This window comes from Pseudomyrmex gracilis, unplaced genomic scaffold, assembly GCF_002006095.1.
Source record: "Pseudomyrmex gracilis isolate BER0280 unplaced genomic scaffold, ASM200609v1 scaffold_110, whole genome shotgun sequence".
In the NCBI taxonomy this organism is placed as follows: domain Eukaryota; kingdom Metazoa; phylum Arthropoda; class Insecta; order Hymenoptera; family Formicidae; genus Pseudomyrmex; species Pseudomyrmex gracilis.
The window spans coordinates 327,155-355,049 of record NW_018020694.1 but is presented as its reverse complement, the minus strand read 5'-3'; the positions used below and the strand labels follow the sequence as shown (position 1 = coordinate 355,049).

General features: G+C 37.6%; 6 protein-coding genes across 12 annotated transcripts; 3 read left to right on the top strand and 3 right to left on the bottom strand.

Moving 5' to 3' along the window:
• Positions 1-793: 793 nt before the first annotated feature.
• On the top strand, positions 794-3,723 carry LOC109856179 (E3 ubiquitin-protein ligase TM129). The gene is made up of 6 exons (XM_020431165.1): positions 794-2,128; positions 2,227-2,470; positions 2,569-2,758; positions 2,849-3,043; positions 3,130-3,275; positions 3,354-3,723. The coding sequence occupies exons 1-6, from the start codon at positions 1,927-1,929 to the stop codon at positions 3,475-3,477; spliced, it is 1,101 nt and encodes a 366-aa protein (XP_020286754.1). The 5' UTR covers positions 794-1,926; the 3' UTR covers positions 3,478-3,723.
• A 349-nt stretch (positions 3,724-4,072) lies between these two features.
• Positions 4,073-8,699, bottom strand: LOC109856178 (DNA-directed RNA polymerase II subunit RPB2). Its single transcript, XM_020431163.1, has 7 exons — positions 8,549-8,699; positions 6,292-8,233; positions 5,968-6,190; positions 5,418-5,879; positions 4,972-5,314; positions 4,626-4,884; positions 4,073-4,514 (listed from the first exon to the last, which is right to left on the bottom strand). The coding sequence occupies exons 1-7, from the start codon at positions 8,571-8,573 to the stop codon at positions 4,229-4,231; spliced, it is 3,540 nt and encodes a 1,179-aa protein (XP_020286752.1). The 5' UTR covers positions 8,574-8,699; the 3' UTR covers positions 4,073-4,228.
• Positions 8,700-8,896: 197 nt separating this feature from the next.
• LOC109856204 (tRNA-dihydrouridine(20a/20b) synthase [NAD(P)+]-like) lies at positions 8,897-10,728 on the top strand. Of its 3 annotated transcripts, none has more exons than XM_020431218.1 (3): positions 8,897-9,099; positions 9,240-9,437; positions 9,564-10,728. In XM_020431218.1, exons 1-3 carry the CDS (start codon positions 9,023-9,025, stop codon positions 10,342-10,344), a joined length of 1,056 nt encoding a protein of 351 aa, XP_020286807.1. In that variant the 5' UTR covers positions 8,897-9,022; the 3' UTR covers positions 10,345-10,728. The 3 variants fall into 3 exon arrangements, with proteins under 3 accessions (XP_020286807.1, XP_020286809.1, XP_020286808.1); XM_020431220.1 differs by having other exon boundaries at positions 9,011-9,099; positions 9,211-9,437; XM_020431219.1 differs by having other exon boundaries at positions 9,015-9,099; positions 9,202-9,437.
• Positions 10,729-10,892: 164 nt separating this feature from the next.
• On the bottom strand, positions 10,893-11,920 carry LOC109856213 (V-type proton ATPase subunit e 2-like). The gene is made up of 4 exons (XM_020431235.1): positions 11,712-11,920; positions 11,563-11,610; positions 11,403-11,490; positions 10,893-11,304 (listed from the first exon to the last, which is right to left on the bottom strand). The coding sequence occupies exons 1-4, from the start codon at positions 11,816-11,818 to the stop codon at positions 11,281-11,283; spliced, it is 267 nt and encodes an 88-aa protein (XP_020286824.1). The 5' UTR covers positions 11,819-11,920; the 3' UTR covers positions 10,893-11,280.
• A 152-nt stretch (positions 11,921-12,072) lies between these two features.
• LOC109856212 (UBA-like domain-containing protein 2) lies at positions 12,073-17,677 on the top strand. 4 transcript variants are annotated; one of them, XM_020431233.1, is made up of 5 exons: positions 12,211-12,675; positions 12,945-13,099; positions 15,435-15,509; positions 15,822-15,915; positions 16,117-17,677. In XM_020431233.1, the coding sequence occupies exons 2-5, from the start codon at positions 12,992-12,994 to the stop codon at positions 16,287-16,289; spliced, it is 450 nt and encodes a 149-aa protein (XP_020286822.1). In that variant the 5' UTR covers positions 12,211-12,675; positions 12,945-12,991; the 3' UTR covers positions 16,290-17,677. The 4 variants fall into 4 exon arrangements, with proteins under 4 accessions (XP_020286821.1, XP_020286822.1, XP_020286823.1 ...); XM_020431234.1 differs by having other exon boundaries at positions 12,211-12,695; XM_020431231.1 differs by having other exon boundaries at positions 12,211-13,099.
• A 1,616-nt stretch (positions 17,678-19,293) lies between these two features.
• LOC109856183 (1-phosphatidylinositol 3-phosphate 5-kinase) lies at positions 19,294-27,850 on the bottom strand. Of its 2 annotated transcripts, none has more exons than XM_020431176.1 (14): positions 26,900-27,850; positions 26,526-26,734; positions 26,210-26,399; positions 25,867-26,104; positions 25,573-25,779; positions 25,294-25,508; positions 24,869-25,205; positions 24,399-24,759; positions 24,048-24,318; positions 21,261-23,955; positions 20,611-21,158; positions 20,188-20,520; positions 19,955-20,116; positions 19,294-19,854 (listed from the first exon to the last, which is right to left on the bottom strand). In XM_020431176.1, the coding sequence occupies exons 1-14, from the start codon at positions 27,009-27,011 to the stop codon at positions 19,649-19,651; spliced, it is 6,084 nt and encodes a 2,027-aa protein (XP_020286765.1). In that variant the 5' UTR covers positions 27,012-27,850; the 3' UTR covers positions 19,294-19,648. The 2 variants fall into 2 exon arrangements, with proteins under 2 accessions (XP_020286765.1, XP_020286766.1); XM_020431177.1 differs by having other exon boundaries at positions 21,270-23,955.
• Positions 27,851-27,895: the final 45 nt, after the last annotated feature.

Sequence of the window (27,895 nt, the reverse complement as noted above, 5' to 3'; positions counted from 1 at the left end):
GCTCAAAGGACCGTTTCAAGCTAGTCCATACGCCATTCTAAGTCTTTAGGAATCGTGACACAGGTTCTAAACCGTGGTTTGGGTACAAGCCACGGAGTTGTACGTTCGTTAAAAATACTGATAAACTGAAGAAATCGGTGTAAAAACACCGAAGATTGTCCAAAAATATCTAAGCGTAACTACGCACATCTAACCGGTACGGCTGATGCAACACCACTCTTTTATATATATATATGATATATTCTCGCGCCCTAGAACATGCTGCCATCAATGACACCCGTCACGTTTCGCATCCGGTTATGTAGAATTACTATTACGTAAGCATGTGTTCGCAATTGACGCAATCATGTTGGATCGAACGTTAGAAAAAGTTCTATTTCTCGCGATCTCTTAATCAAAGTTCTCGAATTTCCCGAGAGAGCTACTTATATATCTCACGTTATATGATTGTTTATTTTTTTTATTTTTTGCTTTACGTTATTGAGCAACAATGTTGCTGCGTTGCACTCTGATTCTTCTTTAGCATCAATGTGCGCGCGTGTGTGTGTGTGTGTGTTGTTCAATATCTATTGATACGCATACATATCGCTTTCTTCCGCTCTAGAATCAATGATGGGAGTCAGAGGACAAATTCGTGCATGCGCAGTAATTTTTTGAGTAACCCGTTCTTTGCACAGGTCTGGCGAGATTTGTCACATGATCGATGCGATGCTCTCACGCATGCGTGAGAAAAGATCGCGGGAGAGACGTTTCCTATCTCTTGTGTCCTTTTAAAGTAAGGTTTTTTTTTTTTTTTATATCGCGCCACGTGATGAGTATGTTTCTTTTGTAAAAGGTCTCATACCTCTCAACAACTTCATACACCTACTTACATTATCGCGGACATATCGATACATACGTGTTAGACGCGATGCTTATTATTTGTCATCGGTCGAACGAGCATGAGAGAGCGTAAGTCGGTATACGTGAACGTAGGTAAGACAAGTATCCTTATAAGGTCAGAGAAACTTCGACGGCTCTACGAGTCGTTTAATTCACTGCAATTTGAAACGTTCAGATAATACGCATCCCACACGAAATAACATTCTATACAAATCTCCATTAGTTGTTCATTAGATGTAACATGGAGTTATAGACCTCCATTAAACGTCTAATAAACGTTATGTCTGTGTGGAATATATGCGTTTCTCCTATTAAAACTTCAATATTCTTTTATATCTATATATATATAATGTTTCTTATCTTTTTTTTTACAAATGTCACACACACATACACACACACAAATATATGCTAGTGAAATAATTCTGAATAATTATCCAGCATTACAAATTTTTGTGCATATAAAATAATTATTTTCGGACATATCAAGTAGCCGCCGATAAGGGATAAAATCCAAGGCCAATATATTTATAGTCCGATCTTATAAGATCGTCTTAATTAAGTTCATCTTAACGATATTGTACGGGTTTATTTCAAGATGAACTTAAAACGATCTTATCATTTGCATATCTTTTCATTTGCGCTTCAAAAGTCTTTTGTATGAAATAAAAAAACAAAATTGTATATGGAACTTCTTTAAAAAGACGTTTGTGTTCGGTCAAGTGTATGTCAGTACTTAGAACGCACCTACGATCAATATAATGAACATGCCTAAAAATTTGCAGTGATTTGCACTTTGCAACACTTGTAGTTATATATATACAATACACAACATGATATTAAATGTAATGTCTAATGTCACGTTGTTAGTATGTACGTTTTGCGGTGAAAAAGTTCAGAAGTGACATTTAAAGATTATGTCTATATAACATTTTTTTCTTGTACACATAAAATTTGATCAGGAGAAGAGTGTGGAATAAAGAAATAAGTGTGCTGAAAGAATCTTACTACTTGCTGCCAAACGAAGGTTTTTTACCCAAATGAACAATGTCCACTTTGATTTTCTATACTTTATTTTATCTCCTGATGGCTGGGAGTATTGTTTATCCGCCCACAGAATTTGTTTCCGCCGGGCTGACTGTGAACGATATTTTCTCAAAGTGGCTCGGTAGCGAAAGTGAATTTTTTATACAGTATCATATTAGAAGAAGCGTAGTTACGTTATTTGTGCATTCAATGCTTCCTTTAGGTAACAGGCGAGTTGTATTTATTCAATATATTATGATTTATCTTTTATCACTTTCATCTTTGTGTTTTTTTTTTTTTTTTGTTTTATATCTTCTTCAGGCTATATCTTAGGATTAATTTTCTTCGGTCACGTGGACACCGCAAAACTTATCGACAGAAATAATTTTGAATTAATTGTCATTCTCTGTATTGCAATTGTCCCATTGTACACATTGCATAAGATTTGCGAATGGTATATAGAAAATTGGAATAAGCATCCTATAGCACAAAATCTTGCTGCATACAGTAATAACAACACATCATGGACGAGTGTTGCCTCTGATATTAACACGGAATACAGAAGGTTTATTCAAATACCTAATTTATATACTTAGGATCTAGGAACTTAATTAACATTGTAAGTACATGTATGCGTATACTAAAATGAGTATTTTATTTTAGAATAAGTAAAATTATTATTGTCACAAACAGTGTAACTCGTGTCGTAGCAACAGACAATTGGATTATTAAAATTACACTTTATAAAGTACAAGTGGCACATCAGAGTGACACAACTTTGGTTGTAAATAAGAGTGACACTCATTTAATGTCGCCAGCAACTAGAGATCAGATTCAATTTATTAATATACAGGTATGATAATACATTTATATAGTTTTTAGTATAATACATTTTATATAGTTTTATCATGAGAAAATATATACCAAAAGCAATATGATTCAGGTAAAACCCATGCGGGCATTAGCACAGGCATTCGATATAAGACTAAATGCTTTGGATTTTAAGGACTTGCAAGATCAAGTGTCCCCACAAATTATTGTACTACAAAATATAACATTCTATAGAACTTTGCTCGATAGATTTATTGATACTTTTAAAGAGGAAGTTAATAAGAATCCGTTCTACGATACTGCCCAGGTATCAAGTAATTATTTTATTTTGTTATAATTCTCTATATTTTTTGACTTTTGTGTCTTTAACTGTCTGTAAATATCGTCGACTAGGAATTAGACCAATGTATCGGATGTATGCAAGCACCTTCTAATGTAAAGTTGAAGAAATTGTGCGGTAATAGTGAGAGTAGAGGTCCTGATGAATGTTCAACTTGTTACTGCCGCCCAATGTGGTGTATAGATTGTATGGCAAGATGGTCAGTTATTTTTAACTTATATATTTTTATATCTTTTAATTAAAAATGTACGTTAATGGTTTCAATATTGTTATATAGGTTTGCTTCAAGACAAGATGAAAATGAACCAGAAACATGGTTATCTTCTCAATGCACTTGTCCTGTTTGCAGAGCAAAATTTTGTATTTTAGATGTATGTCACGTAAGAATTTTGGATCGTTAACATTACAAGTATAATTGTTTGGGATTTTATATTCTTACAAAATTGTTGGGTCATAAATATCTTCGAGAAAAACCTCTAACAAAATGACCCGTTTTTAAGCGAGAAATTGTGTATTTTTTAAAATTGCTTTTATGTCATAAGTTAATATTACAAATCTCAGATTATTACTAACTCACCTAAGGGCCTGAGCACAATAGAGAAAATATTAGGAATAAGAATTAAAAACAGAGGTTAAATGTAATGTACAATGCGAAAAAACAAAATATAACATTTAAATGTATATAAATATAAGCTGTATATCATTTAACCATGATATACTTCCAATATTTATATGTTATATTTTACTTTTTGTCATTGTATAGTACATTTAACTTCTATTTCTAATTCTTATTCCTAATATTTTCTCTATTGTGGCCCTAAGATTAAACGTAATGTTCGTGATTGTATGTTTTTATAAGAAAATAAATATACTTATGAGGAATGTTATATCACACAAGCAAAGAAATACACAGTTTATTTAGATTTAACGAAGCTGATTAAATATATCGTTTTATTTTCTTATAAGAAACAGGTAATACATTGTAAAATATTAGAAAACATTTTACACACATCCAAGTCAATTTTAAGATACTCAATAATATATACTTTATACAGCTATATTTACATTTGTATGTGTAATATATGTGTTTATTGTATTTAAATACGTGTTCGCTGTTTAACATCTTACTAAAAATCTATGAAAACCAAGACTTTAATGTATCATGAGTCTAGGTGCAATATTCATTGCCATTAGTTCCTGGAAAAGTAACTTCGCCGCATACGGCAATCTGATTTGTGAAATTTGAGTTTTGTTTTTACATCCTTTGCACTCAAATGTGTTGTTTCGTAAATTAGCTATGGCAATTAAACCACAGAAGTTGCAAATGTGAATTCGATACGGATCTGATACTTCGAATAAACGTTCTCTCAAAAATTGCGCCGCGCCATGAGAAATTTGACAGTCTCGTTCCATTTCTCCAAAGCGAAGTCCGCCATCTCTGTAAAAAAAAAAAATGTATATACATATATACAAGTAATTTATATTTGTATATAGCCATTTTTTATATCAATTAAAAATTTTAAAAATTGAAATAGATATTAATTATTACCTAGCTCGACCTTCCATAGGTTGTCTGACCAAAATTTGCACAGGTCCTCTCGCCCTACTATGGATCTTATCATCTACCATGTGCTTCAAGCGTTGGTAATACGTCGGTCCCAAGAAGACTTGGGCATTGATTTTACGTCCTGTATGTCCATTGTACATCACTTCGTTTCCTCGCAATTGATAACCGTATTCTTGTAGGAGCGTGGAAATTTTTTGCACATTCACAGCATCGTTAAACGGAGTGGCGTCACCAATCTCACCTGAAGAATATCGGATTCATAAGTCAGAAAGTGTGCAGATGCACTTTTATGTATTTGTAATTGCAAATTTCCGAAGAATGTATTTACCTTTGTTGGCAGAAACTTTTCCTTGTATACACTCGATCAAGTGACCAATAGTCATACGAGAAGGAATGGCATGGGGATTGATAATAATATCAGGTGTAAGACCTTCGCAAGTGAACGGCATATCTTCTTGCCTGTACTGAATTCCGCATGTACCTTTTTGACCGTGACGAGACGCAAATTTATCGCCAATTTGTGGAATGCGTACACTGCGCACGCGGATTTTGCAAAATTTGTATCCTTCGCTATTCAAAGTCAGCATCACTTGATCAACTATACCAGTTTCACTGTTTCGCAAGAAAGTCGATGCGTCACGTTTCGTAAAACGTTTTGTTGTACTATCCAGCTATATTTATGTATAACAAAAATATTTGTAAATTTTATTGTAAGTCTGAAAATCATAATTTTCTATATAATAAGAAAAGCCAAAGTTTTTCTTAATATTATACCTCATCATCCGTTTCTGGCAGAGTGATCGTTTTTCCTATGATCACATCGTCGCCGGATACTCGAATTCCAGGAGCGATAATCCCGTCATCGTCCAGTTTGTCGTATATCGCGTTACGCATCCCTTGACAAGTCAAACGTGAAGGTTTCTCAAACTGTTCTTCCTGATCGCCGATCTTTTTCGATTCGGCTTCTTTGTAAGACCGGTAAAACACCGATCTGAAAAAGCCTCTTTCAACTGCACTCGCGTTTAAAATAACACTATCTTCCTGATTGTATCCCGTATAACACAGAATTGCGACGATACTGTTTATACCCGCTGGTAATTCACGGAATCTAAGATATTCCATGGACCGTGTGGTGACTAACGGTTTGTGAGGATAATACAGTACGTGAGCCAAAGTGTCCATGCGCACGTGAAAATTTGTAATGTATACACCCATGGCTTGTTTACCCATAGCGCTCTAAAACAAAAATAATATACATAGCTGCTTTTGTATACTCACGTTGAATGAAAGAAAAGAATTTTTAACGAGTCAAACCGATATCTACCTGATAAGTATTTCTAGGACTCTGATTATGATCGGGAAACGGAATAATGGAAGCGCACACGCCTAAAATCATGGCTGGGTGAATTTCGCAATGTGTGTAAGTCGTACAATATGCATATTCTTTTTCTTGTCTAAGATCTTCCGGTGACATAGCTATCATAACTGTTTCTTCCTCCAGTGTATCTATGTATTCTACCACTCCGCTACCTACCAACTCTTGCCACCTGCAAAGCATGATGTAAATTAATGCATGCACACAAAGTTTTACAAAATGGATCAAAATAAGAGAACGATTTTTTTTTTTTTTTAAGTAAAGCGCGTTTACCCGTCGTTGTAATCTCTTTCTTTCAGCATATCAATATGTCTCTTTTTAAGTAACAGATTTTGTCCTTCCACTATGAGCAAAGGTCTGCTGATTCTACCAGCGTCCGTGTATATTCTTATTTCGCGATCTCTGATATCGCGAATCATCGATACTTCTGACACAATGATATCCATCTGCCTTCTCAATTTGCGCAAAGTTGCCATTAACTGATCCGGATCTCTATGAATACCGACCCAGCAACCATTTACAAATATTTTAGTAGCGTCTGTAATGGCGCTCGGTACTATTTCTTCGAGATTCTCCATAGACCATTCTTCCAAGAATTCGAGAATGGGTGATGGCTGCGATCCAACGCTTATATAAGCCATCAGAGCTAAATTTTTTACCAATCCCACAGCAGCACCCTCAGGAGTTTCAGCTGGACACAGCATACCCCACAATGTGTTGTGTAACTGTCGTGGTTTGGCAAGTTTACCGTCTCTTCCAATCGGAGAATTTACTCGCCTCAGGTGCGACAATGTTGACGCAAAAGTTAATCTGTTCAATACTTGCGACACGCCTGCTCTTGCTTGATGTGCTTTCTTCTGATCGCCCCAATTGCCCGTAGCAAGCGAATATCTCAGGCCATCGGTAATAATTTTGGTTTTGATAGCTAGCTCGAGATTAAAGTCTTTTCCTCGATCTATAAATTTCTGCGCGTACAAACGTACCTCTTTCATTAAATTTTTGAACAAGCCGCGAAACAAGAACGCTAGCAGAGGTCCGGCAAGGTCCAGTCGCTTATTACCATAATGATCCCGATCATCCAATTCTCTTCGTCCCAGAGATGCCGATAGTAATCTGTGTACCATGTAACCAAGAAAATAAGCTTTTTTGGTCTCGCAAAAATCGCTTATGCCAACATGCGGCAGCATTTCTTTTTGTAAAATTTCTCTGGCGTATTTGATTCGCTTTTCTTTGGTCACGCCTGGTTTAGCACCTCTGGTGCCAATAAAATTTAGAGCGACATTCTGTTCTTGTATAACAAAAGCTTCGTCCAAAGACGGCTTGACCATTTCCATCATTTCAGGATCGTCGAAATCGTAAATTATGTGTTCAAGAATGTCACGATCAGCCACAAATCCAAGAGCTCGGAAAACAATCATAATGGGTATTTCTTGTTTGATGTAAGGGATAATAGCAATTATGCGTTGACCTATGGCTGACTTCTTGATACTAGCTCCGCTCTTGGCCATCATATTAATCCATAAGGTTGAAGTAGGACGAGAGCTATGTTCCAAACAGGATCTGATTTCTGCCTTATATGCATATTTACCATCTTTCATGCTGAACACATAAACAGTATTTGTTGCCATTTTCTCTTGTGCTATAAGAACCTTTTCAGATCCATTTATAATGAAATATCCGCCAGGATCTAACGGGCACTCATTTAATTCTGTTAAATCACGATCAGATAAGCCAGCAAGCAAGCAATATTTTGACCTCAACATAATTGGTATTTTGCCAATAAATGTTTTCTGATGTTGCGTTTCAACGCGATCTTCTCCATCTTTACCATCTTTTACTATCGTCTTGGTGATATCGACGTATAGTGGAGCAGAATATGTCAAATTTCTCAATCTGGCTTCATTAGGCATCATAGGGGATGGTGCGCCATCCTTTTCCCAATGAGTCGGTTTAGATAAATAAATCTGCTCAAATTTCAATAGATGTCTCACAGGATTTTCTATTTCGCCTGTGGTATGTTGCGCTTCTGCTTGTAAGTCAATTTGCGGAGAATCTTCAACTATACGTTGAACAGACATTTCAATGAATTCATCAAAACTATCCAATTGCTGTCGTACAAGTCCTTTTTCATCAAAGTATGCATTGATAAGAATCCAACAAGCTTCTTGCCATAATTTGGATGAAATTTCTTGTGCATTTTCATTCTCATATTGATCTAGGAAAAACAAGTAGCAAATCACAAATTTGGAAACAAAAAAAGGTTTGTCGATAGTATCGTGCATTTAACTCCGTGACTTTTTTTTACAATTTTATTGCAAAAATCACAAATTAGGGTTAAGTTTCTAACAATTACTTCAAAGTGTTACGATATACTTAGACAATTAACGTGCGTGTGTGCAACTGTAACTGTAGAATATTTTTACATATCAATTTGCAATAATCAGAACAGGATCACAAATCACGATATAAAATCTTATTTTCTCTGCTAAACTTGTTATATGGCGATATAGTATTTATGTAAATTACTTACTATCCTCCCCGTCAAATATGCTCATTTTTGCTCGGCCTTTTTCAAATTCTTTGAAGATTCGCAAATTCAACTACTATTTCCGACGCTGTTCAATGTTCGATATTTAACATTCACTGTCGCCACTACAAACGGCTTCTTCTTCGTTTTGGAAAATAAAGGGGAAAGTTTCAGCGCCACATGCGGTCAGAAGATCTGTTCTTTTTACCTGAACTGATTGCACTAGTTCAGAGTTCATCTTTCTCACTCCACATTGGAAGAAGAAAGATAGAACTGATCCTACCTTGGTTACTAAAATGCTATATTTCACGTCACGTGTGCTATAGTTTGCGGTTACCAGTGTAGGATTTTTGAACGTACCTCTAAATACTGACAACAGTAATAACAGTTAAAATTTGGCGTGAATCCTGTTCAATTTTATCTTTGATTAAACTATATGTTACAGAGAAAAAAGTATACGTATAAACTAGTATAATCATGACTTTAGATATAACAGCGATGTTAAAAGAGCCGAGAATGATAAAGGTTTGCGCTCCGATGGTTAGATATAGCAAGTGAGTCAGTTGAGATGTATTTTTTAAAAGAGTTATTTGTAAAGTGTTAATATTGTTTTTTTTTTTTTATAAAGTATTTAACGTGCTTGTATTTCATCGTAGATGTTTTAGGCATATTTTGATTATGTTACTATTACCAGGCTACAATTCAGAACACTTGTAAGGCGTTATGATTGCGACTTATGTTTTACTCCCATGATCTTAGCAGATTCATTTGTGCAATCTGCAAAGGCTAGAGATAATGAATTTACTACTCATGCAGAAGATAAACCACTAATTGTTCAATTTGCAGCTAAAACTGTAAATGATTTCGTGAGTGCTTCTGAAATGGTTGCACCGTAAGTTTGCAGATAATATACATACACATAATATACACATGTATAATGAGAATAATATATTCTCTATCACTTTTTAAAGTGAGATAAGATATAGTTACTTTACTATCTGTATCTTATAATTAACAGGTATTGCAATGGTGTAGATTTAAATTGTGGCTGTCCCCAGCGCTGGGCTATCAGAGAAGGATATGGCGCTCATTTGCTAACAAAACCAGAACTTGTAAGCGATTTGGTACATCAGGTCAAAAATCGTATACCAGAACCATTTACTGTTTCGGTAAAGATACGTTTGCTGAAAGACATACATAAAACAATAATGTTGTGTCAAACTTTAGAAAAGGCTGGCGCGTCATTTATAACAGTCCATGCAAGAACTCCTGAAATGCGTAACGAACCCATTAACTTAAACAGTCTTAAACTTCTTAGAGATTATGTACAGTTGCCTCTTATTGCAAATGGCGATGTGAGAAATTTAGAAAGTGCTCAGATTCTATTTAAAGAATCCAAATGTAACGGAGTAATGTCTGCTAGAAATATTTTAAGTAATCCTGCATTATTTTCGGGACATTCTGTTACTCCGCTTGTTTGTGTTCAAGATTGGTTAAATATTACCTCAACTATACCAACTGAATTTCATTGTTTCCATCATCATCTAGTATTTATGTTGGAGAAAATTTTACCAAGAAAAGAACGATTAGTATTTAATAATTTGCAAAGCAAAACAGCTGTTCTCGAATTTCTGAAGAATTATTATAATATAAGACCACAGGTTCAATTTAATTCACTGAAATTACTTAAGTGTGAATTTAATAACTCTTATATAAAGCAAACAAAGGAATACACTAATTACTGGGAAGATGATACATCTAGTAATTTTTTAGGAAATATATTCAATACAGATTCATGAAAACATAGTGGTTTTTTTAGAAATTTATAATTTTACAAAGTTACTTTTTTATATTTCTTAATATATATGTGTATAGAAATAAATAATGAGATTAGCAGAGGAAGTGAATTAGAGAGGAGCCTAAGAGCAACCATGTGTTGGGATTTTGGTCCGATGTTTGGTGAGTATCTATACTATAGAGTATCTATACTACTATTTCTAAATTTTAATATCGTGGAAATTGTGCTACTTTTACAAATTTGTAAAAAGAAGAAAGTGTTCTATATGTGATGTTCTTTTTTAAATTATATTTGGAAGTTAATTTAATTGTGTTTAAGTGCATTTAACCGGTAAGCATTAATGTTATTTAATTCTGACGTAGTCTCTCAATTGAATTTTTAATTAAGTGATTGGTTGTTTTTATGTCTCTATTTTTATATTAAAGAAAAACAATTTGTATTATAAAATATATTTGTAAACACATTGTGTGACATGTAAAGATCTAATATAAATATAAACATTTATTTTTATTTGGCTGTTACAGTTATGTATATAACATTTATTTTGTAATATATGTGATCAAGATTTTATAAGGTATAGATATACTTGATTTTTTTATATCTTTGCTAATGTAGTATATTGCATTGTATACATAAACAGATGAATTTAAGGTCACTACACTTTTATATTCTTAAACAATACAAGATATTTTGTACATAAAATATTAAGTTTATGTTAACCATATAATTGCTGAATTATATAATACACATAAATTATATACATAAACACACACAAGTGTGTGTGTATAATATTCTATATATATTTCTACTTAGAAGAATTTACATTAATGTAAGCATTTTTAATACACTTGTGATAATATATCTGTGTAATAAAATTATACGAGAAAAAGTAGTTATATATATGTATATTTAAAAGTAAATAATTTTTATGCCATATTTATCCATCGGCAATAGGATTACCCTACAACAAAGTAAGATATATATACATAATGATTGTAGAAACATAATAGTTGTATTATGTTTTCTGCATTATAATGTAATATTACTCAGCTTACTTACCCATTCTTTTGCCATAACCAGAACTGTTATATGATTTAATTTTGGCCCAATTAGTGGATTCATTTGTGCCATATAGCAACATAACCAGCTACATAAAATTGTCAGTTATTTATTATAGAAATAAGGAAATATTAAGAAATCAAATGCAGTGGACACTTACAATAACCAGCACGTAAACCCTGTCAATATCAACAGAACTTGAAGTATCCTAGAAGATACAAAATTTTATAATTAAATTTTTTTCATACATGTATGAATTTCTTATACACAAAGCACGAAAATGAGCAGTTGCGTTAAAGGTCTACGTACCCACGATTTGGTCCTTTTGGAACGAAGAGTGGCAGAGCAATTCCTAGAAAAAACACCGCACCCCAAAGAAATGTAAATAGAATAACAGGTAACGCGGACGCTCCCATTTTTTGATCTTATAATTACACTGTTCGTGAGACGTGTTGTGGAACGAACTTACGCGAGCTGAAAGAGCGTAAAGATCACGTGAAAAAGGTTTCGTACATACGGTTCACGTGACACATCGATTTGACGGCAACCATCTGATGCAAGATCCAAGTCGCGCTACAAATTCTTTGAAGTGTCACTGTTTATGTTCCGAAAGAAAAGAGTCGTCGTCTTGTCAACACTCGACGTTGATTTGTTGATTATAAAAGTGATAAGCCAATCACGTTCAATTGCTCACAAAACAGTGAGTTGTTCTGCTGAAACGTAGCGTTCGGCTAGCTTTTCAGCTACGTACACAAGGCGACACTGTGCAACACAGTGTCCACTAGCGTGAGTGAGACACAATGATATGCTCTTTCTCACACTAATGGACATTTGTGTCACACAAATGTCGCCTGTGCGCGTAGCCGGAGAAAGCTCCCTTTATATTCGAGATTGCCTCAAGTCTATAATCTTCAGATAAAACATCGGACTTGATGAATATCCGCCTTGAAAGCCGCGAGGAGGTAGATTGAACCACGGCGGCGCGTGGTGCGGCTTTTTGCGAGAACGGCAGCGCAATCTGACGTCACTGAACACGGTCAACACACTTGACTCTCCGCTTCGTCCCTGCCGTCCCTCGTGGTCTCTCCGCGTTTCATCGTTGCCAATTGTCGTCTCACGGGCCGCAGCCACTTCCGTAGCACAGCTTGCGATAGTTGCGATGAGTTTAGTTTCGAAAACAAGGGACCACCCGGCTGTCGTGTCCGTCGTTGTTGCACGTCGCGGTCGTCATCGCGCGTCTCGAATATAAGATAATCGACGCATAGCGAAGACGGTAGACGAGAGAAATTTGATGTTGGTGTTTTGGAATGTGTGTTGTGTACAATTTAGCCCGTCTAACCACTTTGGTTCTCAGCCGTTTTGCACGCCCGTCTTGCGTCCGCTCCTCTATTTCTCTTTAGAACACATGCACACATAACATACATATACATACATGTATATATACACGTAGAGAGCACACGGATACGTACATGTATGTATATATATGTGTGTGTATATATATATATATCTCACTGTTTTCTCTCTCCGTTCCCACCTCTCAAGCCTCGCCGCTTATTATCGTTGAGAAAAAACGTGACCGAGGCAAAAAAATGGACGCTCTTCGGGAGCAGGTGATGATCAATCAGTTCGTGTTGGCCGCGGGCTGTGCCAGGGATCAGGCGAAGCAATTGCTGCAATCGGCGCATTGGCAATTCGAGGTGAGGATAGGAACAGAACGAATAGACAAAGCGCTAAAACTAGACAGGGACAGAAAGAAGGGAAATGTTTATATATATATGTATTACGCGGCCTTTACCGGTTTGGTGTAAGTGTATACTTGTGTGTGTGTGTGTGTGTGTGTGAGAGATGCACCGCGTGCGCACCATTCAAAACATATACGTGTGTAGCGGTAACTCTTGCCCAGACGTTTACTGCGTAAACAAAGCGAGTAAAATGGCCGATGGTGTCGGCTCTCAACGTTACGGAATGCTTTGTCAACGGTAATTCTGTGGAAAAAATAACGCGGTTTTGCCGATCGATGAAAACTCGCTTTTCTCTCTCTTTCTCTCTCTCTCTCTCTCTCTCGCTGTATTTTCAGAATAATCGCGGGACAACAATCGCGGTAGATAATATTTCTCAGTTTCGATTGTCGGTTTTCAAATTTGTTTCGAGAGATCTCGTCGAAGGCTTCTTCGGTGCTGTGTTGCGACAAAAAATATAAAAACTACGCGATACAATTCCTGCTTCTCTGGATTTTAAACAACTTGAGAGACTTGATAAGTCTCGCGCGCGCGCGCACACACATGCGTTTATCTTGCGGATTTAATGATAATATTTATACGATGATTACATCACCGTTGCGCAATAGAAAATAATTCTATAATTCTGCGTGGTTCCTGTGTGTTTTTACACGCGTTCTCTCTCTCGCAATAGTTTTACTGTTGGTGGTATGACTGACACACACATACATGTGAATGTTGATAATATTACGCACCGTTTATTGCCATTGTAAGCCAATAATATCGATCTCTCGGGAAGTGCGTAGCACTTTTTTTTTATAGCACCATTATGTGGGATTATCTCGTTCTTGCGAGTGATGCATAAAAACATGAAGTTTTTTTATTTAAAACAACACTGTGTGCGTGTACACAGGCGATGTTGGTGTAGCAAAAGCAACTCTAATGTAAAGTTGTTGAGATTGGCATCTCGCGCGAGAGAACGTTTTCCTCTTGCAAACTACTATTTTCGTGTGTAGTAATTCGTTTGTTTACGTTTTCAATAGTAATAACGCGACAGTATCCATATAAGAGACGCTGCTAAATAAAGATATCTCGCGTAACCTTTTCTATTCGAGCGAAGCTCCCATTTGTCGTGGCTATATCGAATTATGACGTCAGAAGCGGGAAATAAACTTTCGTCGTGCAATTTGTATGAAGAAAAAAACACTAGTGTTTTTTTTTTTTTTTTCACACGTTTTATCACTCAGCGTTTCTTTTCGGTCGCACGTACACGCGCGCACGATAAATTATGCAAATCTGGATAAGAATCGTCTATTTTTTCATTGAAAATTACGTCACGCGGAGATTTCGCAACGCGCGATTTTACCAATCCGTACGCGTTGATCGACGCGTGACATTTGAACGGACCAGTTTGTTGCGATATAAAATTGCGCGGGAAAAAAAATTCATGTTTCTCGTTTCTGACGTCATAATTCGATACGATCGCAACGCGACTGTTTGAAAATGGCTAAATTTTGTAAGCAAACTTGGAACCATTTGAAGATAATGTTTGTTCGACATTTTAATCTTTTGTTGGAAGATCGACTGTGTGTGCAAGACGTTTGTCGACTGATGACATTTTTGCCGAACAATTGTACTTATGTGTTTCGTTTACGTAACACGAGTTGATCTCAGATCTCACACGGTTGTGTCTCGCGCTAAATGTATGTATGCGCATCAGCACTGAACGACAATACAGATCGATACGTGTGTGTGCGCGCGCGCGTGTGTGTGTGTGCGAACCAAAAATTCAAAAGGATTTTAGTTTTTCAAATCTCAGAGTCTAACGGTTGGACCGATTGAATTCGCTGATAACTCGGTCGATATACCTTACATAGCCTACTTTTTTATCCCTTCTTTATCATTTTTTTATCTTATCTTTTCTTAAACATGCGCTCGAAATTCGGCTTGCTTCTTGTATCATCTTGTTTGTCAGAAGAAGTTTTAAAGAAGAAAAAGTGAAGAGCAAAACTCTTTTCGACAAGTTTAGGCCCCAGAATCGACGGTGACTTTCAAACCGAATGCATCAAAGAACCACGGTCGTGTGTCTCGTGCCAAGTTCACGCGCAACGTTTATTTTAACAGAAATTAACACGGAGCTAAAATTCACAGACACTGATTCTTCGTCCCTCTGATTCAGAAAATTTGTCGCGATCGATTCTCAAGTTCGTCACGTTGCGCACAATGACATTTTTTTTTTTTTGTATACAATATAATTTATACAAATATATGCCATCTCTTAATTGAGTATTTATAAATGGTCGTGCTGTTGCAGACCGCTCTCAGCATCTTTTTCCAAGAAGCGGCGATACCTTCTTGCGCACAGGGAGCAGGCACTCACTTCGGTCAAGTAAGTCTCTGGCATCGTTTATTTCCTACTTGTGAAAAGCATGCGAGGCGGACCATGACTATATATTCGTACAATCAATACAACAGCACCCAAATCTTCGTAACTTAACGCAACATGTATTTCTCGAACGGATGTTTTTTTTTTCTTTATATTGATCTCGAAAACCAAACGATATTTCGATTGCTGAACTTATTATTATTAGGAAAAAAAGAGAAAGTAAAAATCGCATTCACAAAAATTACTAACAAAGTTTTCGCAATTGTCGCTTATTGGACGAACAACGTCACTGAATCAGATGTCCTATGTTTGCAGATTACACCGTGCAACACACCAGCCACTCCGCCGAACTTTCCGGACGCCCTTTTGGCATTTTCGAAAATGTCAGCCGGTGAAAAAACTCCATCGGGTAAGAACGTTGGCCGTATACAAAAATGAAAAAAATCAACTCGACTTAAAGAGACCGAGTTTTTTTTTTTTTTCTTTGTTTGCGACATGACGTGCGATTGTGCGTGCAACGTCCCGGAAAAAAAAAACAAACGAGAGATTTGTCTTGTGAGTGAGAGATGTAAAATTTTTTGTTTTTCTTGTTTAATATCAATGTTTGCAGGCATGTCTCCGAATCAAAACGGAGTACAAACGACAGGACTTACGGCGGGTGTCGCTCAGCATCTTGCCGCGGGCGGCCGGTGCAGCAGCAGCGCGTCCGGCAATACACAAACGATGCAACAACAGACGCAGCCACAACAGACGCAATTCGGTCTGGGCGAGCCGCAGAGATAAAAGTGACTGTGCTAGTCGACACAACAAACGCGCGAACGCGAAATAAAGATTGCGCGCAATAAATGTCTCCGTAGTAACAGTAAATATACGCTCCGAGAAGATGCGGAACGAGAAGAGACACAGGGAGAAGAGAAAACGTGTACAAGGGAAGAAGGGAGGAGAAACCTTCTTTCCTTTTTTTGAGAAAACGTATGTCTCCCGTAAAAAAAGTGATGAATGACGGAAGAGAAACTGCGAATGAAGTCGCAGTTTACACACACACGAGAGGAATATCTTTACAGAGAGTTGAACTAGATCGCTATTGAATATAGCCACGTTATCCACGCGCACACACACACACACACACACATACACTCATATACGTACACACGTACATTATATTAGGGACATAAGTATGCTGTGTTTATCGTACGAATGCGTGAATGAACCCAAGTGTCGATTTCCTCAACGACGCCCGTTTAGTGTGATATCTCTCGATTGCTGAAAAATTTCCTTATTGGTTTTTTCGGAAAAATTCGGCAGAAAATCGACGTCTTTGAATAGTCTAACTGTTGTGTATATATATACATATATATATATGTGTGTGTGTGTGTGTATATATATATATATGTATATGGTCGATAGAAAAATGCGAAATGAAGGAGAAGAGGTGAGAATCATTCAGACAAACGGGAAAACACAAATTTTCTTTCCTTTTCTCTGACGCACCGGGACCATACTGTTGTAAGTCCGAAAAACGATCAGACGTTAAAGGATTCTAAAACAATGACGTGAAAACAGCTCCGATTCGATATTTCCCCTCAGTCTTGTGCATCGTATAGATACGCGGCGTTTTCTCTAGGATTCACCGAATACCATTTAGTAGACTAGACTCTCATTGTCGCTCTTTCACGCTCTACAGTACAAAACAAGAGGAAGAAGAATACAATTATCTCAATTTTGTCGTAAACTTACTTAGAAAAAAAAAAAAAGCTTACGTCGCGCGCATGTCTTCGCGAAAAACGACGCGAAACACCTCGTATTTTCAACGTACTATATGGAGAAACAAAAAGCGCGTACGCTTTGGACGCTTATGCGTCCTTTAAGCATCAGTTTGTTTTCCTCGTTCTTTAAATGTAGAACAAAGACAGATTGACGCTCAAAGCGCGTAAGCGTCCAAAGCGAACGCGCTCACTTAAAGTAACATTGCATGACGAATATATTTATTTAACGATAGAAATTTCAATAATCCTCTGTTGAAATAGCAATGCTTGCAGTATGTGTTGTTCACGCGAACACCGATGTGTTTTCTTTCCGCATAGGACACACAAATATAAGCCGTACCTATATATATATTTCAATGATATATATATATATATATAAATTACCTATACGCAAGGTTAAGAGAATTATATAATAAATGATCTATTATGTAAAAATTGTAAAAAAAGAATATTATTCCAGATTATGTAATGTTTATTTTACATAATAATTAAATAATTACGTAAGAAGTAAACTGAATAAAACAAAATCCGCGAGATTTTGGAACGAATAGATTGTAACACGGTGTCCGAAGAATTGACTCTTCCCGAGAAGCATCTCGATATACATACATATATATATATATACATCTTTTTCTTGCCTACTACGAGAAAGAGCAGCGAGAAAATCTCACTTCAACAACTTTCTCGGCTATTCTCGAATAAAGCAGCTAGAGATTTATATGTAACTGCCTGGTTGTGTATATGCAAAACACACTAGACTTCTCACACAAATGCTCTTGTATGGCAGCTGGCAATATGATTCTACTTGATATCACAGCATATTGATATCCAAGTTATATCTTTCGTTATATACAGGATACTTGTGCAGACCTCCGTGTATCACCCGTTAATGGAAGATTCTTATGCTGAAGATTTTAACCCCGAATAGAACCGGGTTCCCATCGATGCCTCCGAAAGCACAATCTCTCTCTTAGAACAAGTTCGTACAACCACTTTAATCGCTTAGAACTTATTAGATACATATACGAGTATTATCACATTATAATATTTGCCTTCTGATATATAAATCACAGAAATCTGCCATTAATGAGTGTGACGCGATATGGGACATGTATTTCTCCTAATATATATGGATGGTCCTTTCTAAAATATACACATGTTTTTTTTTTTATGTATCGCAACAAATTTAGTCTGTCTTCTTTTTGCACTCTTTTGGGAATTTTTTTCTCCAGTTTTTTTAACTTTTGATTTAACCCTTTGAGTGTGGCGCGCGTGTTACATTAAAACAGCTCCTTCTGGTCGATATTAAGCGGCGTCTTTCGGAACTGAATCAAGTGAAAAAAATATATTCGTTTAAAAAGAATGCGATAACATCTTCAGGTTTCACTAACAAGAATTTTTCAAGAATATTAACGACTGTCATCAATGAGATTATCATCAATTTATTCACGCGTACGCGCCAGTACAAAAAAAAAAAACAAACAAACGTCATACATTGAACGCGGCGCTTGAAGAGTTGATAATACACATTTTTATAATCGATATATCTCGTATGTGACGTGAAAAATTATTTTAAAAAAATAGAACGCGATATATTCGATTTTTCTATTTGTAACGATTTCCTGACGAAGATACTAAAAAAAAAACTCTAAACTTACGTAAGATAAATTAGTTTTTGATTCTTAATCGAGTATTCAGATAAAACTTATCACACTGTAAACAGGTTTATGTAAATAATTATTAGATATTAGTCGTAAGAAAAAAATCTTTATATGTACGAAGTATTTTTTCCAATGAGATTTACTTTCCTTTTTACTATTTTGCTCATGTTGTGTAATATGTACAGGTTGTATTTTAAGATGGTGCAGACTCATCGACGAGTAGCGCGAGGGTGTTTTATTATGTTGACGTTATATACGATTACTGTTTTTTATTTGACTAGTATAAATAACAAAGTTGTGTATATAATTTTGGAAAATTAAATAAAATATTAATATAATATATGTATATATATATATATGTTTATATATATATATATATGTATGATACACACACACACACAAACGATATATCGTAATATATAGAAAATATACACGATATATCGTACGATGGTGTTTCTAATCTCACGATCTAGCTTTAAATGACATCTTTGTACTTTAGACTCGAAGCAGCCGTTGTCAAAAAGATGTATCACAAAAACAAAAAAAGCCGTTCTCTATACATATATGGTTTACTTAAATGTAACACGACAGCGTATGCGCGTGCTCTTGTGGAATACAGTCTCGAGAATTTTAAATATTTTGTAGAAACGTATGTACATTTTGTGTAAAACCATTATTACATGTGAAACATGGCGTGTCTCAATCTTTGGAACGTTTATTCTGGCGGTATTTCGACGCTTTCACCTAGACCCGACCATCTGTCCGGCACCGGCAAGAAGTACCGATGCATCGCGGCTATAAATCTGGCGCGATACTCTTCCGGCGATATTATGGTCGGCAGTTTACCCTGACCTCCCAGTATACCGGATTTCTTCACCATGGTCTCCAATTTTTTGTCCCAAGTAAACGTTCTTATGTAATCTGTCGAGAAAGAGACAAATTAGATTTGACGGAGAGGAAAGACACTAGCATGACAAAAAAAACTAATGCGGATCGAAGAGAAAGAATATCGTTCTCTCACCTATTATACCAAGCACAAGTTCGTCGGAATTCGGTTCCAAGCCCACCAGCAACGAGTAATCCATTACAGAATTATTCGCCAGAAATTTGGTGTCTTGTTCGATGGCGCGGTTTAATACCGCTTTGGAATGCGATCGGATGTACAAAGGAGAATCACAGCTCACTGAAATGCGAATGCTTCGTTCGAATGCGTTGCGAATGACAAATTATTTGCAAATAAATCGGAAGACATACTGTTCAATAGATTCTCGTCCAGCAATACCAGTTCACCCTCGTGACACGTGTCGTCCGGATTCACCAGACGATTTCGCACGGATCCCTTCAGATCGAATTTGTCGGTGATAACACGATTGTAGAACAGATTTTCCATCACCAGCACGCTGGTACGAAGCGCCGCGTTCGTTGTGTTGTTCTTAAACGATACTCTGTATACACCGACTATTTTGCCCAGTAACGTCGGCTGTTTGGTTTGCTGACACTTTTCCATGTAAGCAAAGTAATTAGGCGCAAAATCGAGGAAGATCTGCATTTCGAGCCGTGACATTTCTTTTATAATAAATCTGTCGTCTGTGGAAAAGAGAAAGATGTGGATGAGAAAGAGACGTGCTGATGTAAATGTGATTGTTAAGTGATAAAGTAATCAATGTTAATTCGTACCTCTGCTCTTGCAGAAAGCGCTACCACTTTTCCCACCTCTCGCCGCCCATTGCACGCTCCGGCTTAGACTTCTTGTGTAACCATCTTCACCGCAGGGAAGAACGTTTTCTCGCAAAGCGGCGAATTGCGCGGCAAAGTATATTCTGCAGAAGAAATTGGTCGTGATGTCGTTGAACTGCACTTCGATGTAATTTTGCTGCTTAATCGCCTTCTTGTCGTCGTCAATGTCGGTACCGACGGCGCCGCTGTTCGATTCCACGCTCGACATGGTCTTGTCAGATTCGATGGGGCTGCTAGTCGGATTCGGACTGTTGCCGCGGAAGAAGGAGAGCACGGACGGTCGCTTGAAATCACCCGATTGCGCCAGATCGAGCGTATTGTCCTTACCTTCGGAAAATTTACGCTTACTCAATGGACTGGAGTTGAAGTCCTGTCCTTTCGTTGCACGCGATAATTCCTGCAGCGCGTGTTTGTAATCGTGCGAGTCCAACGCATAGGCAATTATGGACGAAGGTTCGGACTCATAAACCACTATGGGAACCACCGATCTGCACACAAGTCAGTTTTTTTTTTGTTCTTTAGATATCGTAAAACAAAAGGAACGCCTATCAAAAGAAGACAAATAAAAAATTATTAAAAGTATGAATTACGTTATATACCCAAGCGGCAGCAGGTAATGTTCCAAAGGCCCTAGAGGATTTGTTATTGTATGATTCACAGAAACGGAAGGCAGTAACTGCGAGAGAATTGTCTTTTTCTTCTTCTTCTTATCAGGTATTTCGTCCGACGATAAAGGAAGAACATCGGAATGCGATCTTTGATGAACTTTAGGTGAATCCTGAATAGTAACGACCTCGTCAGGATTATTGGTGGATTCCAAGAGCTCGTTGTCGGAAGTCTCAACTGTCTCGGACTGGAAATCGTTCTGCGCCGCTGCGATCGCATCGACAGCGTTGTAATCAGCCGACATGGGACTCAAGTCCTCGATCTGTGACTCCGATGCGGTATCCTCGGTTATGTATCCATCAGTATCGACCACGCTGCCGGCTGTCATGGATCGCTCAGTGAACCGACGCGGTCGCTCGTCCTTCTTTTTGGCTGATAATTCCAACAGTTTGCCGTTCCACGTGAACACAGCTTCCGCGATGAGTCGTTTAAGAATCACAATGCCGTCCTCGATTCTGAACATCAACGCTTGCACTTGTCTCTCGGACGTTTTACCCTCGAGTTTCTTGTTCTCCAAAGTTGGCGACGTCAATTTGAGCTGAATCTCCTCGATTTTATTCTTGAAATATTGCTGGTCCTTGGCCAACTGTTGTTTGGCAACATTCAAATTTTCTACGTCCGTTTGAAGACTCATCAATTTCTCTTTGATAGCCGTGAACACCTCGTCGCCCTTCAGCGCTACGCTCTTCATTTCCTCGATCACGTTGGCGTGTTGCTTTGGATCGTAAATGATGTTAATTAGCGGCGGTGGCAGCGAAATCTCCCATTGCGAGATCTTGCTAAACTTGAACACGGCAAGCATATTTTTGCGCGTGAAGTATTGATAATGATCGTGATGCAGGGAATGCTGACACGCGTCCATACCGCGTTTTTCGTAAATACCGCCGTAAAAGCGTAGCTCAAGGTACTTGGCGAACGACAGGCACCACGTGTCGCCCGACATCGGTACCACAGGCGATACGCTTTTGCACACCACGCACTTACTCCACATTAGGATCTGATCGGCATTTTCCTGCACGAACGGCTCGGAATTCATTTCGCTGAGACTTATGTGAACGCATCCACCGTCGTGCGTGAAACGTCTCACATGTTGCGAGATCTGCGCGCGGCAAGCCTGCGCCGGACATTTGTAATCCATCGTCAGGCAGTAACGTTCGAGAAAACGACCGAGCGCGATGTCGTTCTGGCCGTACATAGTCATGTTCACAACCCAGGGATTTACGCAGAAAGCGGGCGTGTCGTTGTCGGTGTGCGAGAAACTGCAGAACAGCACGGACAATCGTTGATGGTTGTTGGGATCCAAACAATCCGGCCAGGAGGAAATCTGTTGTTCGCTACTTTCAACTGACGCCGATGGATGCTGTATTTTATTCAGCAACACGTTATGAGTCGGGTAAAGCCGGCTTCCGCGCGCACGAAAATCTGCTAGAAGGCTCTGCACCTCACGGCTGTCGATATCCGTGGTTAGACGCGCCTGAACGAACGCATGCTGCGACTTCAATTTCACGTTCATTCGCTCGCGCGAATTCTCAGACGCAACCTGATCGTTCACGCTCACGCTGTTTGTTCTCGTTTCCTTGACATTGTCGAGGAATTGTTCCGAATAATAGATCTCTCGCGGAAAGAAGCTTCTCAATACGCAATTTCGGCCGAGTTCGGTTTCTAGATAAGGTATGGAAAATTTTAAATACGGCGACACGCTCAGTACAGTACCTTCGAGCGCTTTCTTAAATTTGTTGAACAGCGGGAAATCGGTAACGCTCAAGCGTTGATCGTTCGAAATGGAACGATTGAAGACGTCTTCGTCGTCCTCGTTTAAATACTGATGCAACGGATCGCTTCGGTCGCTTATGAATTCCCCATAAATACGTTTCTCGTCGGAAGATATCTTATCCTTCAATTTTCCCTTGTCGACGAGTTCTTCGGTCTTTTGTTCGACGCACATATCCTTACTCATGAGCGATGTCACGACGTTATGTTCCTCTGCGGTATTAGAAATTACATCCGAAATATCGTTCTTGGATCCATCGTCGTTACGTGAAACTACATCGTTCTCGCAAGAAACGGAGTCCGTATCTTTCGAGTCATTTGAACAGGGTTTCGATTTTGTCTTAAATAATTTTAAAGTGTCATAAGGATCAGAATCCTCCGCCAGCATCGATGACACGTCTCGTAAAGAATTTGCGCCTAGAATATTATTGGAGCAATAAATATCTTCATCCTTTGTGGACACGCTCAGATTGTTTGACTTGACATTTCGTGCCACTTTCTCGCCGTCAACTGTACTTCCGTAATCTTGATTTATTTTCGGTTTCTTCGCGTCTTTTGCGTGGGCGTCTTCGTCGATAACGTGATTTTCAAGATTCTTGGAATTGTCGCTGTTCGACGTGTCCTTTTGCGACGTTTCGTCCAGAAAGGAATTATCTTTAAGCAATGGTGGTTTGGCAAACTCGTCCATAAGAAATGACTTTTCCAGACGCCACGAGTAAGCCGCGAAAATCATCATCGATGTGACGTTCTTCACTCTTTTCAGTTCATTTTGCGAACCACCGCGCAATAAAATTGTCGCGCCCAAATGCGGTTTCACACAGCCTTCGAAATACATCAGCGTCTTAATATCTAAGAAACATAATTTCAAATTTGTTAATTGTGTCAGAAAGCAAAATTAAACTAAAATTTTGTATTTTGTATACGTGTTGTGCTTTGCTTACTTCGCTCATCCGAAAAGTTTCTTAAATAAAACTTCTTGCACGTGCCGAGCATGTATCTCGCACTTATATGCGCATCTATAGTATTTACAATAGTAGCACCCGTGCATCGCGCCACTCGCTTGAGTACACTCAGTTTCACGTTCAAGACAAGCGTTACGCCGCACTCTCTGAGTCTATCCTGAGCTAATCTGGCTACGGATCGATGTACGAGTACCACGTTTGGGCCAAGAGCAGTGATTCTTGCCACTGTGTGTCCCAGATATTCGCTCTCCTAAGAATTTGTTCTAAAGTAAATTAAAAAATAAGAAATTGTGTGATCAATCGAGAATAACGAAAAGTCGAAACTCGTACCTGCAACATCACAGGCTCCAAACTTATCAATTTACCCTCTACACGCTGATACATCAGTCCGCATTGCAGCAATAAGATTTTTGGATGCGCGATCATGGCGTCCATGCTGCGGTGAGCGATATTTTTACTGCAAACCACACCGGACACTATTTGACAATCGTCTCTGCTACCGCCGGGACACTTTTTGATTTGTACGTATTGTCGTATATCCAGATTTTCGGCATCGTGATTCAAATCCGGTCGAACGTAATCGACTATCTGATGTGCAATCGACAAAATCGTGTTTGACCATGTCTGCGATAAACCTTCTTTGCTAAGAAGCTGCTTGATAAGAGAATCCTCGTGCGCTTTGTATGCAGACCTAGACAAAAAAGTATTGTTGATTTCTCACTTTATTATTAATATATTTATATTTATCTATTTATATTATTAATATTTATTATCTATCAGTATTAAATCAAAGAACTTACGTTAAACGCTCATACGCGCTTAATTCGTCGAAGTTTGATCTTAGATTGGTCGGTCTGTGCCAACCATTCTTTTCTTTGAACTCGTGCACTTGAAGCGTATCGTTTAACAGATCGTCACATAGTTTGAGATTGCAATCGTGCGATTTGAGATTGATCTCTTTCTGCTCGATTACACTGTCCACGGATATCAAGTCTGTCAGATCTTCCGAAGTTGGTCTTTTTAAAGCGACAGTGGATGCTTCTAGATTTAAATCCAAGTAAAAACTTGAACTAGATGACGGCAAACGACCAAAAGATTGCGATTGCGTGTTCGACGGCTTGGTCTCGCTCTCGGAATCTGTAATTAATCGACTGTCGTTCAGCAATTTGTTATCAAGCAATTTTTTATCCGTTTTTTTTTATCGATCTCAATTTGTTAATATTACCGGTAGTTGAATCATGCTGAGGAATAGTCTTTACCCATGCTGGCTCTTGAGCATCGCACATTGTTCGCTTTTCCGTTAATAAATCTATACTTTGCAAAGAAGATAATTGTGCCGGTCTAAATATAGTCGCTGAATCAGTGAATACGCTATCAGCGATAACCGATTCAATGAATCCCGCTTCTAACAATGCCTCGCCTATAGCAGTTGCTTGCACACTAAACAAAATGTTATAAAATTCATAAAAATTTAGTAACTCAATATTACGACTCAGACACATACCGAGTGGCCGCCTTATTTTGAGCTATAATCCAATTCACTAATTCGTTCGCTAAAAAACAATTGTAATAACTTTTCAATCGAATTCGATGTGTTTGCAATTGAATAGCTTGACTAGACCGAAATAATTCCTCCCAAATCATTCTTAAAGAGGCTGAATTTTGCAACACAAGCGATCGTTCGTGCATTGTTAAATAACTATTACTCGATCTGTAATAGACAGATAAACGGATAAGTAAATAGATAGGCGTCACATATACAGGAATATAAAATATAAAAGATTTGTTTAATTTGTACCGTTCGGTGGCATAATTCTCCTCCATGTATCCTATACTTGGCTTTCGGCATATTGACGTTTCATCACCTATGGATTCGTCAGTGTGCTTTCGAGTTAGCAAAGGTGAATCATTTCCATATTTTACTTGGAGATCTTCTTGCAACGCTTTTAAATCTGCTGATAAATCGCTTTTCATGTCAGATGATTGTAAATAAGAAAGAACCACTTTACAACAATATGTACAAACTCTAAGATCCCCTGAAAAAAAAAATAATCTCACATATGTTTGTGGAAATTTATACATATATTCCATATAAAAAGCAACTATTTTATGTTCTTTTTGCTTTCTTAGTTTTGTCTTACCAGTGCATCCCATAATTTTTCCTGGTATGTGATCGGAGCAACACTTTGAACAAAAAATCTGTCCACATACTCGACAGTGATGTTTTCTTCGAAATGTTGTGAATCTCTCACCGCATTCATAACATTGTTTACTCACATTGTCTGCAATCCAGTAACTCCGTAATTGAGAATCTTTGTAAGAGCGCAAATTCTATAAAATAATATAAAAAATGTTTATAAGTTATTGCAACCTTGAAAGCTATTACAACCTTTAAATAAATATAACAACCTTTAGGTAAAATAAAAGAAGTTATTAAAATAATTTTATATCACTTACACTACTTTTTAGTGCTAATATATTACTGATTCGCTTAAGAACATTTGGTAAACTACGGCCTTCAGTGTCTAAGGAAAAATTGATCATGCTGGTACTATCATCATTTGATATTTGTTCTGTGTTCTCTTGCTGATTCCAAGAATCCAAATCAGAGGAACTACATTCATCATTGTTAGAGGATACTGTAGGATCACTGGCGTTTGGAGAATCTAAAGATAAAGATTACAATAATCAGTAATTCATTATAAATAAATATAATCAATTGTAGAAGTTTAACACACATATATTCAATAAATCACATAACCAAACTGTAATTTACCAACATACAGCGAGAACAATGCTATATTGCACAAATATGGCATTGAATTACTTACTTCTGGTGAAGTTGAAAAATCTAGAGAAGAGCGATCCGACAGGCTGGTTTTCCTCAGGACTCAACGGAGCAAATTCCGTGAGTTTTGATGGTGAGTTCATGTTCTTGTTCATTTTCAATGATTATTCATTTTTAAGCTATATATAATTTTCAGCTGTCTTCCTGTATTTACGCATCTGTCGCCTGCTGCTGTCACCTGTTGTCATCTGATTGTCAGTGCATCTTGCAAAAGAGGATTGTAAGGTGTCAAATCGAAGGGAAATTCGTTCTCTGACTAACATATAACTATGATGGGATGCCAAGTTCCATTTTCACTTCGTAATGGAAATTACCAGCGCCTGCGTCGCCGAAGCGAAGGAAAGCTAAACACGAAAGCGAGACAACAATAGACAAGATAAAAAAAGAGAGACGGGTTGTTTGCAAAAAACAGTAGTATTATTCCTCAAAAGCTCTTGTGCCAAAGAGTAACAGTTTTATTGCATGTCAATAGATATTATGAAACATGTTCAATTTGTCAATAAAAGAAACCCCGAAACAGTTTATTTAAAAAATTACGATAGCACAGCAAGGATGACTTATTCTCTCTCTCTTTCTTTATTTTGTGTATAACTGTCTCACTTTGACGCATGAACTTATCGCGGAGAGTGCTGGGAAAGTTCCTAGGACTACGTTGTGTCGCTATTGGCTGTGTCTGTTTTATTTCCGCGCGCATGTGTGAAACACCTCTTGTTCTATATACGCGATCTTTTTTTATATATGTATAATATACATATTCCAATGCATCGTTATTATATTTCTTTTGCTTGCGAGCGCAGAAATAAGCACACGCGCGATCTTAAAAGTGCGATAGCAGTCGCGACTTTCGGAGAAGCGTTAAAGAAAGAAAGGCAGGCGAGTGAAAAGGCGCGCACGCGCGCGAAAGTGAATGAGCGAGAAAGAAGGATAGAGATAAGGAGAGTGCAAGAGAGAGAGAGAGAGAGAGAGAGAGAGAGGCACA

What these genes read in the sequence shown, in the direction of transcription:
- LOC109856179 (XM_020431165.1), top strand. Translation starts at nt 1,927, where the DNA reads ATGTCCACTTTGATTTTCTATACTTTATTTTATCTCCTGATGGCTGGG. An exon ending in TTCAATTTATTAATATACAG is followed by an intron (nt 2,759 to 2,848) that starts GTATGATAATAC and finishes AATATGATTCAG; the next exon opens with GTAAAACCCATGCGGGCATT. An exon ending in ATAGATTGTATGGCAAGATG is followed by an intron (nt 3,276 to 3,353) that starts GTCAGTTATTTT and finishes ATTGTTATATAG; the next exon opens with GTTTGCTTCAAGACAAGATG.
- LOC109856178 (XM_020431163.1), bottom strand. Translation starts at nt 8,573, where the DNA reads ATGAGCATATTTGACGGGGAGGATA. An exon ending in AAAAGTTTCTGCCAACAAAG is followed by an intron (nt 4,885 to 4,971) that starts GTAAATACATTC and finishes GATATTCTTCAG; the next exon opens with GTGAGATTGGTGACGCCACT. An exon ending in CCTATGGAAGGTCGAGCTAG is followed by an intron (nt 4,515 to 4,625) that starts GTAATAATTAAT and finishes TTTTTTTTACAG; the next exon opens with AGATGGCGGACTTCGCTTTG.
- LOC109856204 (XM_020431218.1), top strand. Translation starts at nt 9,023, where the DNA reads ATGACTTTAGATATAACAGCGATGTTAAAAGAGCCGAGAATGATAAAG. An exon ending in CCGATGGTTAGATATAGCAA is followed by an intron (nt 9,100 to 9,239) that starts GTGAGTCAGTTG and finishes TACTATTACCAG; the next exon opens with GCTACAATTCAGAACACTTG. An exon ending in GCTTCTGAAATGGTTGCACC is followed by an intron (nt 9,438 to 9,563) that starts GTAAGTTTGCAG and finishes TATAATTAACAG; the next exon opens with GTATTGCAATGGTGTAGATT.
- LOC109856213 (XM_020431235.1), bottom strand. Translation starts at nt 11,818, where the DNA reads ATGGGAGCGTCCGCGTTACCTGTTATTCTATTTACATTTCTTTGGGGT. An exon ending in CCAAAAGGACCAAATCGTGG is followed by an intron (nt 11,611 to 11,711) that starts GTACGTAGACCT and finishes TGTATCTTCTAG; the next exon opens with GATACTTCAAGTTCTGTTGA. An exon ending in TGGTTATGGCAAAAGAATGG is followed by an intron (nt 11,305 to 11,402) that starts GTAAGTAAGCTG and finishes ACTTTGTTGTAG; the next exon opens with GGTAATCCTATTGCCGATGG.
- LOC109856212 (XM_020431231.1), top strand. Translation starts at nt 12,872, where the DNA reads ATGTATGTATATATATGTGTGTGTATATATATATATATCTCACTGTTT. An exon ending in CGGCGCATTGGCAATTCGAG is followed by an intron (nt 13,100 to 15,434) that starts GTGAGGATAGGA and finishes GTGCTGTTGCAG; the next exon opens with ACCGCTCTCAGCATCTTTTT. An exon ending in CAGGCACTCACTTCGGTCAA is followed by an intron (nt 15,510 to 15,821) that starts GTAAGTCTCTGG and finishes CTATGTTTGCAG; the next exon opens with ATTACACCGTGCAACACACC.
- LOC109856183 (XM_020431176.1), bottom strand. Translation starts at nt 27,011, where the DNA reads ATGAACAAGAACATGAACTCACCATCAAAACTCACGGAATTTGCTCCG. An exon ending in TGGAGCCTGTGATGTTGCAG is followed by an intron (nt 24,319 to 24,398) that starts GTACGAGTTTCG and finishes ACAAATTCTTAG; the next exon opens with GAGAGCGAATATCTGGGACA. An exon ending in ACTTGTGCTTGGTATAATAG is followed by an intron (nt 19,855 to 19,954) that starts GTGAGAGAACGA and finishes CTTTCTCGACAG; the next exon opens with ATTACATAAGAACGTTTACT.